The 10,544-nt window shown below is 40.5% G+C and overlaps 1 protein-coding gene across 1 annotated transcript in view; it reads left to right on the top strand.

The window, feature by feature from the left end:
- ZNF224 (zinc finger protein 224) overlaps positions 1-10,544 on the top strand; it is a 15,069-nt gene continuing 4,525 nt past the window's right edge. The window contains exons 1-3 of the mRNA XM_073016310.1: positions 1-3,476; positions 6,416-6,542; positions 6,712-6,804. Of these exons, the coding sequence (XP_072872411.1) occupies positions 3,462-3,476; positions 6,416-6,542; positions 6,712-6,804 (235 nt within the window). The 5' untranslated portion in view covers positions 1-3,461. The remainder of the gene's footprint in view (positions 3,477-6,415; positions 6,543-6,711; positions 6,805-10,544) is intronic.

Below are 10,544 nucleotides of genomic sequence, written 5' to 3'. Positions count from 1 at the left end.
CTTCCGTTTGGGGACTGAGGTTGCTGCAGTTTTTCCGCGACAGTTTGGGTCAGTTCCGCGCCTTGCGGACCGTTCTGAATTTCCTGGACCTATGCATTGGATCCTCAACCAACTGGTGATCGAATTAGGGGAAAAGGGGCCTCGTCGGAGAGCAGAGGTTTGGAGCCGCAAAGGCAGCTGTTTGCGTTCTCGTCCGTGGCACCTTCTTGGGCTTGGGTCTGTCCTCGCGTCCCGGGGGCATTGGGACTTGGTTGGGTCGCGTCTCACCTGGTTTCAGGGTTTCCGGGGCTCTCAGCTCGCCCACTCCGCCCCCTGCACCCACGCGCGTGGCCACTTCTTCGCGATGTAACGTTGGGTGTTAATCTCCTTGGATTTCCCGTTACTATTCTTTAAAATGGGGACTTTAGGACCATCCTAATGGAATCGTTTTGGGAACTGGAAGAGGTAATACAAATGAGAGGCGTAAAACAGTCCCTGTCACTTGGTGACTGGTGGTCTCGTTAATTTCCCACGAAGCCTGTCAGGTCCCCGGGGTGGAGTGAGAGCTCCAGCTGCAGGGGCCCCGGTCCTTGTCCCTGATCCCTGCAGGACGCCAGATGATCCCGGAAGCCTTCTGACCTCTTTAGGAGGGCGAGGGTTGCGTCCACCTTCATGAAGGGAGAGGAACATTTAACTTATGGGGGACGGCTACGCGGTCAGGGTGTTTCACAGCTTTCTTCCTCAACTCGACCTTTCCAAAAGAGCTGCAGGGAGGGACTTCTTGGCTACTGAGGGCAAAGCTCTACGTGAGTGGTCCTTGGCTCTTTTCTTTGACAGAGATGCTCACCCCAACCGAGAGTGTATAGGATGTGTCCTCGGTCATGGGTGTCGATAATAATTAAGTCTTAATTAGTAACTTCATTCTAAGGGCTTTATACAAATAAATTTACGCCACACCGTGGCTCTGTGGAGAAGTATTGCTTTTTTCTATTTTAAAAACGAAAGAGAGACACAGGGCGCATAGGCACCCGACTAGTGAGAGGTGGAGCTAGGGTTGGAACTTAAGCAGTCCGGGTCAGAGCCTGATTTGATCTTCTGTTGGATACGTTCTCATTGAGGCAGAGGAGCTAGTTTGACTTAAGTGGGGAAAGCAAGGCTTAGGGGCGTGAGCTTTTCTCAGTTTTTAAAAATGTTGTCAACTATTTTGTTTAAATCATTACAAATATTCTGTACTCTTACAGAACCATATCATTGTAGAGCATTCTATTTTTCTTTATTAAGAATAAAATGGGCCGGGCTTGGTGGCTCACGCCTGTAATCCCAACACTTTGGGAGGCCTAGGCCGGCGGATCACGAGGTCAGGAGTTCGAGACCAGCCTGGCCAAGATAGTGAAACCCTGTCTCTACTAAAACATAATTACAAAAATTAGCTGGGCGTGGTGGCGGGCGCCTGTAATCCCAGCTACCTGGGAGGCTGAGGCAGGAGAATCGTTTGAATCCGGGAGGCGGAGGTTGCAGTGAGCCAAGATCCTCCATTGCACTCCAACCTGGGCGACAGTGCGAGACTCCGTCTCAAAAAAAAAAAAAAAAAAAAAAGAACAAAATGTTTTTATTACCCACTAATCCATGATGTAAAGATAGCAACTGTTAAACTTGTAATGTGTTTCTTTTTTTTTTTTTGTATATTTATAGGTTTATATATGAACATTTTAAAATTTTTATAATTTTTTCTTAATGTTTTCCCCCTTATGTGTTTAACTATGGAAATTTCCAAACACTGACAAAGAGACTAAACTAGTGAATTATCATGATCATACTCATTAATCTCATTGTTGTTATTATTTTTCTTATGTTTTCTGAAATTATAAAACTTTTTATTTTCATATCATTTAAAACCTATAGAAAAGTTGCCAAAATAGCCTAAGAAATTCTTATTTACTCTTTACCCACGTTTGTCAAGTGTTTACGTTTTCCTGTTTTGTTGATGACCATCAGCTGAATACCACCAGAAATATACCTGTAACCAGAGACAGCTGATTATAGCTTTCTGCAGCAAGGAAGCCCACATACCAGGGGCTATCTTGGTGAGAGGAGCTTAGGAAGGGCTAGTATATGGTTTCACATAACATATTAGATAATATTAGATTGTATACCGGATAATGTTATTTATTTAATATTAGATATCTATCCAGACTGCTAATAGTAGTTTATTGTATTATCTATTATATAGTGCTAGATAACATATTACCTAACTTCATGTTATGTACTCTGCAGTTCTATATTTAAATTTGTTCTGTTTTTCACTTAAGTTTCTTACAAGTATACCCTACCCATCTGCCACCACCACCCGTGTTCACAGTCTAATTTTATGCATTGCCTTTAGTTGTCACATTTCCATAATCTTTAATCTGGAGGATTCTACACCCTTTGTCTTTCTATGCTTGATATTTTTGAAGAGTATAGGCAAGTTATTTTGGAGAAAGGCATTAATTTGGAGGTGTGTCTGATGTAATTCACGTGCGGGTTCAGATTATGTATTGTTGGTAGGGATACCACAGAAGTGGTGAAATGTCCTTTTCATTGCAACATAACAGGGTCCAAGTGATGTCAGTTTGTCTCTTCATTGGTGATCTCAACCTTGTCCACTTGGCCAGATGCTGTCTTTCAGATTTCTCCACTATAAAGTTACTTAAAAAAAATTGAAAATAATAAAGTTTCTTAGGAATAGATAACATTATTCATGGGCATTCAGCTGTAAAATGACCTTCTCCTCCATTTATTCTTTGTTCAACTACAGATATTCTATCAATATGGACTTAGAATTGACTCTTGTTAAATTAAATGATGTGTACGTTAACAATTATTTTTTCCAACCTATGGTATCATAGAACTTTCTTATATCAGGTGTACATCCAGTGATCATTAGAAAGTTTGCTGAATGGAGTAACCATCACCACAATTCAGTGATCATTTCATTCTCATATCAATCTCCTCCTGCCTACTTATGGTTAGACTTCATTCTCACTCAGATCTGAAGCAATCACTAATCAATTTTCTCTATATATGCATTTTCCTACCTGGACATTTTATAGAAATGGAATCCTGCAATATGTGGTCCTTTGTAACTGACTTCTTTCATTTAGCAATAATGTCTCAAAGGTTCATGTATATTGTAGCATGAGTCAGTACTTCATTTCTTTAAATTTCCAAATGAGATTCCATTGTATGGATAGACCATGATTTGTCTACTCATTTACCCCCGGGAGGGCATTTTGGTTGTGCTGCTTTGGGTTTTTATGATTCATGCTGCTGTGAAGATTCATGTGCCAATTCACAATACACATCCCTGTTGATGGGTGGCATCCCTGGCCACCTTTTCATGTCTCTTTTTCTGCCTTTCCTGGCACTCTGCAGGCACAATTCTGCTTTTCCAGGAACTGCATCACTCAGGACTCTGCAAGTTTCCAGAAGTAAGAGGGAAAATGACCATGTTCAAGGTGGGTAGGACTTGTTTCTATTACTCTTAAAATTCCATCTCAGTACTCAGATTGTCACAAGTTTTTCTCTGTCTTGGGAAGACTCAAGGAGAAAAGCAGACATTTGAGGATCTCTTGTGTACCAGGTGCTTCCTTTGTTACTTTTGAGTGGATTTTGCATGTTTTTACTTCTTGTTTTCTTGTGTCATTTATTCTATGGAGTAGACAAGATAGTAGGAATGGATAATTATTTCATTATACTACTTCTCTACTCACACGTTAGCTGTTTTTATCCTGTGATACTCTTCTTCATGTACATTCATAACTGTATTTGTATTGGTGATATTAATCTAATTTAAATTGCACTCTTTGTATTTAATATTATATAATGCTCATTTTTAATGGTTGCACCATATTCCCATTTAATCGATGTTCCTTTTTAATTACTTTATACTCCCAGACACGAGGAACTCAGTTTTGAAAGGCTACTTTTGATGTGTGCCATGGTGGCTGTTTTGTAGATAGAGTATCCATATGTGGCACATCACGGCAGGCTGTAACTGTGGCTTCACACAAGGATTGCTGGAAGTTTCCACACAGGAAGAGCTAGATTCTCTTTCCCCCATGCCTAAGTCATGCCTTCTGTGTCTTTTATTTACTGGCCTTTCTTTATTCCTTTATATATTAAGGAATTTGACCAAAGTAATATGTAAGCTAATTTTTTTTTTTTAAATTTTTTGAGATGGAGTTTCACTCTTGTTGCCCAGGCTGGAGTGCAATGGTGCAATCTCAGCTCACTGCAGCCTCTGCCTCCTGGGCTCAAGGGATTCTCCTACCTCAGCCTCCTGAGTAGCTGGGATTACAGGCATGCATCACCACGCCTAATATTGTATTTTTAGTAGAGATGGGGTTTCTCGATGTTGGTCAGGCTGGTCTCGAACTCCCGACCTCAGATGATCCGCCCACCTCGGCCTCCCAAAGTGCTGGGATTACAGGCATGAGCCACCACACCCAGCCTAACCTAAATTTTTTGTGTATGATACTAGAAGATTTGCCAGTCATTTGTGTTTTGTTTCTTCATTTACTTCTCAGAACAGCTGATTGAAGCAGTTCTTATCTTCCTCTTAAACACATGAAATATGAGAAACCTGCTTGGGTTCAGACAGGAGACCAAGGGTCAAGAATATTAGCCATTTTTGCCATTTTCCTCAGTTGAGAGAGAAGAAGAAAGAGAGAATTCTCCACTGAGGGGCCTGTGCCCTGTGGTGTGGGTGTTTGGAGTGTCCTGTTGAGTGATGACGTCCACAGGTGGCATTGCTTTTCCCTGGCCCTACCTTGGGAGGGGGACATCTTCTCTTCCTGTCATGGTACCTCTTCCATGGCCCCCAGCACTTCAGGCACCGAAGGACATCAATTACCATAGTCATTATAGAAAATTTTAAAATTCATTATGGGAAAAGATGCCTTACACAATGTTACCAGAAAATATAATAGTCTAAGGTGAAAATATTTACCATTTGGATATCTAAAAAAAGATACAATCTAAAATAAGAATCTTATGCACAAACTAGGGAAGAAAATCCAAAGAAATATGAATAAAGGACATTACCAGGAATGTATAGAAGGAGAAAAACGGACGTCAATAAATATTTGAAAAGATGGTGGTATTCATTTATAATCAAATAAGTGAGAATAATGAAACAAAATCGTGGCCAGACCCGTGACTCACACCTGTAATCCTGGCACTTTAGGAGGCTGAGGAAGGAGGAATGTTTGAAACCAGGAGCTCAAGACCATCCTGGGAAACATAGCAAGACTCTGTCTCTACAAAAAGAAAAAAAAGAAAATAACAATTTCTTCCTAATCAGATTGCCAAAATAATGGGAAAATTGATAACCTGCTTTTGGCTATGTTAAGAAAAATCAGGATAATGTATCCCCTTGAAAGATTTTGAAGTTAGGTAAAAAAAAAAAAAGTTGAGAAAAAGTGACATAATCACAATTTTAAACATTCTTATTTTTTGACATTTTGCTATTTAAAAGTTACTTTAAATAGGAGAGTAAGATCTACCTGAAATGATGTTCTTTATTGGATTGGTAATCATGGAAAAGATATAAAATTAAATATTCATTATTTAGAATAACAATAGATTAGTTCCATGGAACACTATGCAGACATGAGATAAAATCAATAACAATAATTGACAAAAATCAAAGCAGCTAATATTTATTAAGTATTCAGTCTGTGCTGTACACTTTTCCCCAGTACCATATGTATATTCCACTGTTTAATTCTTTAAAAACTATATCATGTGACAATCATTATACAGAGAGGAAAGTAATGCATTCAGGCCAGCTTGTCCAAGGTGACATGACTGGGAAGGGACAGAGCCTTATATATGTGCTCTGAGGCATGCTGGCTGCAGATGATGACATTCAATGTTGCAATTAATGTATGTAGTTTTCGCCTTGAGAGTACAGAGGACTCACTGTGTAACTACTCACACATGTCACCATAAGCTTGTCAGTTTGGCAAATGTTGAAGAAAAACAATAACATCCAGGGTTCGAGTTTGAGAGAGGAAGACAATGGGCATTATCAAGCAAAGTCAGGACTGAATTTCGAAATGTTGCTGAGTTGATTGTCAAGATTTATCAAAACGTATATATGTGTAGCCCAGGACGCCACATTTAGAGTCCTAGAGGGATACTTACAAGGAGACTCAATGATTGCACTAAGTAAAAATACAGGAGGTCTTTTTCATCATTGCGTTTCTGGTGGAACTCAGGAAAATCAGTCATTGTCAGGATTCAGACAGAATGAGTAGGAAACCTATGAGTTGACCTATGTCTCTCAAGATCCAAAACAACTTCCCATCCCTCCCGTCTGTCTGCTCAGTGCCACCCCTCTCCCAGGAATCATTGGTCCTGAGGTTGAGGTTGCATATGTTTGATGCTGTAGGAGGCAATGACTTTCAAGGACGTGGCTGTGGTCTTCACTGAAGAGGAGCTGGGGCTGCTGGACCTTGCCCAGAGGAAGCTGTACCAAGATGTGATGCTGGAGAACTTCAGGAACCTGCTGTCAGTGGGTGAGGACAGAACATCAGGCCCCAGAAGCGGCTTTGTATCCTAGGGTACAAAGTTTCAAGTCTTAATTAGTAACTTGAACCTATGGTTCAAGTTGGAGTGTGCAGTGAGAACCTAAATTTCTAGTAAATTTTACCTTGATGTTACCTAGAATGTGTTGCCTATTTGCAGGACATCAAGCATTCCACAGGGATACTTTCCACTTCCTAAGGGAAGAAAAGATTTGGATGATGAAGACAGCAACCCAAAGAGAAGGGAATTCAGGTAAGAATCAAGCAACTGTGAATCCCTGTACGTCTCTTCCATCTGTTTTACTTCTGTCTGTGCTCAAATCCATTGCCCTGGCCTGAATCGCCAAACCTCTTTCTTGGATTATTGACAACCATCTTACACCTGGTGGCCCTGCTGCCTGCCTTCCCATCCTGACATCTGTTCTCATAGCAGCCTAAGTGATCCTCGGGAAATGTAAGTCAGATTGTCATTCCTCAGCTCAAAAGCCTGTTTGGCTTATTTTTATTAAAGTTACAACCTCTTTAATTGACTTTTAGAGAACCTGTGTTCTGCCATTCATCCCCTCTCTGCCACCTCTCTAACTGCATCTCCTGTCCTCTCCCTGTTGCTCTGTCTTTACCAGCCACATTATTCTCCCTGCTGTTTCTCTGTCCTCCCAAGGACACTGTGTTGCCTTTTGCTGGTACCCAATGATCACAGACTTAGCAGACTGAGTAACAAACATTTATTGTTTTTGTGTTCTTTAGGGATGAAGTGTGATACATCTCACTGGGCAGTTATCAAGTTGTCTGTAGGGCTTCATGTTTTCTGGATGCTCTTGGGGAGAAGCCTTTGCTTTGGTTTATCAGTGTCTAGGCACTGTCCACACTCCTTGGGTCTTGCTTCCCTTCCTCCATCTTCAAAGGCAGCAACTTGCATCCGCATAGTCATGCTCCCTCTGCCACTCTTCTTATGCCTTCTTTCACCTTTTGCATCCCTTGTAATTATATTGATCACTCCTGGATAATCCAGGATGATCTTCCTCTTCTCTGGTTAACTGACTAGCAACCTTAATTGCATCTACAACCTCTATGCCCCTGCTGTATACATGATCATAGGTCCTGGGGACTGGATGTGGACATCCTTTAGGAACCATTATTCTGTCTCTACAGAAGCTTCTGACTCAGTCCTTACTTGCTTATCTCAGTCATTGGAATACTCTGTCACCTTAAAACCTTCTGGCATCTCCTTCAGTTATTCAGGTTTCTTTTCAGTTTTAAAGTCATGAGAGAAGCCATCCCAAACCACTGTCTATAATTCCGTTCTATTTTGATTCTTCTTGTGCTGTCTTGTACCAAGTCTCATAAACTTCTGTTTATCTGTCACTTCTACCTGCTGGACTGTAATGTCTAAGAAATTTTAACTCTTCTGGCTGTATTTTCAGTGTCTAGAATAGTCCCGGTACATAGCAGGTTTCCAAATATTTGTTAACCTGATGTATGAGCCATTGAATGGGGTGACTTCACTGTCTCCTGGAATCATGGAGAGAGCTAAGAAGTGAAACACAAACTACGCTGAAAGAGAGATATTGCAGAACATGTTTTTTGTCTTCCAGTGGCCATGTATTTAATTAGAACATTCTTAGATTCCCTTATTTGACTACATTGTGTGTTTACAGTGGGCCCACATCGCATGGAAACTTCTAAGCATTATTTTTATTACCACACTGATCAATATGCCTTCCCTGTGACTTATCCTGGAGCTTTTCATAGGAAGCATACTCATTTCTGGAAGGAAATCATTTTTGAATGAGCATGCTGATGTCTGCTAGTGAGACAGCTTTTCTACAAGGGGAAAAAAAATCTCCATTTTGTGATGTGTCAGATAATAACCAGCTTCCCAGATAGCTTTCCTTTGAGACATTTACCCATCTGCAGCCCATTTGCCTTTCCAAAGTCTGCATGCACGTCACTGACCCCAGGTTTCTCCTTCTCCTGGATGGGGAAGGATGAGGAAGAGAGCAACACAATTCACGCAGCAGAACATTGCCTACATTTCTGGTCATCTTTGTTCAAAAATATGTATATTTCTCCATCTTCATCATTGTTTGCAAATTTAATTGTTAAAAACATAAAAGAATATAGATTTTTACAACATAATGTTTTCCTTTATTTTTTAGAGACCTAGTGCTCTATTTTCAACTTTATAACTTGGAAGGAATCAGGAAACTGCCCTCTCAAAACATCAACACCCTGAAAGAGACTCTCTCCTCCCCAAAAACCTCTTTAAGTAACAGTGTGTTAAATATATCCATATTCCAGTGTGTACCATTGGGTACACATTTACCTATTACTCTTTTCCGAGATTCAGCCTTGGAAGTTATCTTTCCATCTGACTGACTTAATTTAGGACTTGGTAATATCCTGACCAAAGTTTTCAACATTTTTATGAGTGTGAGTCATAGTAAGAAACACATCTTTCACCATAACCAGGACAAACATTTTTCATGCATGTAGATGTTTATGGGTTACTTTAGTAGGCATTTCATGAAATGATACCTTTCTTGCTTGTCATGAAGATGTGATCATTTCTTTTCTAGTTCTTTTTTCCTAAATGCTCATTAGAAGGTTTTAAATTTATTTCACAGCTCACTTCTTGTCTATATTATGCCATTTGGAAATAGGTATAAAGGCATATTTATCTATGTCATATATTTTCTGCCCTCTTTTTTCTTCTTTTTTCTTTTTTTTGAGACAGGGTCTCACTCTGTCACCCATGCTGGAGGGCATTGGCATGATCTCAGCTCACTGCAACCTCTGCCTCCTGGGTTCACATGATTTTTATACCTCAGCCTCCCATGTAGCTGGGATTATAGGCATGCGCCACCACACCCGGCTAATTTTTGTATTTTTAGTAGAGACAGGGTTTCACCATGTTAACCAGGCTGGTCACCAACTCCTGGGCTCAAGCGATCCACCTGCCTTGGCCTCTCAAAGTGCTGAAATTACAGACGTGAGCCACTGCGCCTAGCCTCTGCTCTTTTTTTTTTTTTTTTTAATGAGAGTCTAATACTCCCCCATGGAACCAACCAGGGCATGACCCCTCAGGCATTCTTTTTATCCCAAGTGTTCTCATCACCTTTCATTTTCTCATCAGGAGCATCACCCTTTGTATGCCCCCTGTCAGGTCCAACCTTTCAGATTCCCATCAAAACTGCTGTTGTGTTTCTTACCTATTTCAGATAACCAAAGTATTGTTCACATCTACAGAAAAATAAAATTAAAGATACATGTTATGCAAAATTCTTGTATAGGAATATTATGAATATGTAGATATAAACACTCATAGGCCTTTGATATTATTGTGAAGAGTTTAACTGACTACACAGTTTAGAGCAAGAGTTTACAGAAGATCATTCTCACTTCACACCAACTGCAAGTGTGGGGATTTTCCAAAACTACCTTCACATTCAGTAATTACTTAGAAAGGCAAGCAGAACTCACTGAATGCTTTTACACTAAAAGTTATGGATATTTACAGGGTAGAGGTGCACATTACATTTCACCAAGAGAAAAATAAGAAACAGTTCTGGGAAGTACCAAATGAGGATCTTGTATTCTTGCGATAAAGTAGGATGCGTTACATTCCTAGAATTAAGGTGTGACGTAGAGAGTACAGCGAATCAGGAAAGCTCACCTGAGCCCTGGTTTTACAAGTAATTTTTGAGGCTCCATTACATAGCCATTATTTGTTGATTGATTCCCATGTGGCTAGTCAGTCTCCTGGGCCACTGATTGCGTGTAACCTAAAGCCCCACCTTAAATCACATTGCTCTTTGTGACATGGGGGGCACCAACCCCCAAAGGCGTGGCCAGCCACAACCCTAAATCATATTGCTTCACTTTCCAGTGACCTAGTTTTGCCTCCAAGCAAACAAAGACACTCTCCTCAGGCATAAACTCCTAGAAATTACCTCTTAGATCCTGAGGAGAACATCCAGACCCCATTTTGAG

Source organism: Chlorocebus sabaeus, chromosome 6 (genome assembly GCF_047675955.1).
Source record: "Chlorocebus sabaeus isolate Y175 chromosome 6, mChlSab1.0.hap1, whole genome shotgun sequence".
NCBI lineage: Eukaryota > Metazoa > Chordata > Mammalia > Primates > Cercopithecidae > Chlorocebus > Chlorocebus sabaeus.
Note: the sequence above shows the minus strand (reverse complement) of the source record. Positions and strands in the feature narration are given on the sequence as shown.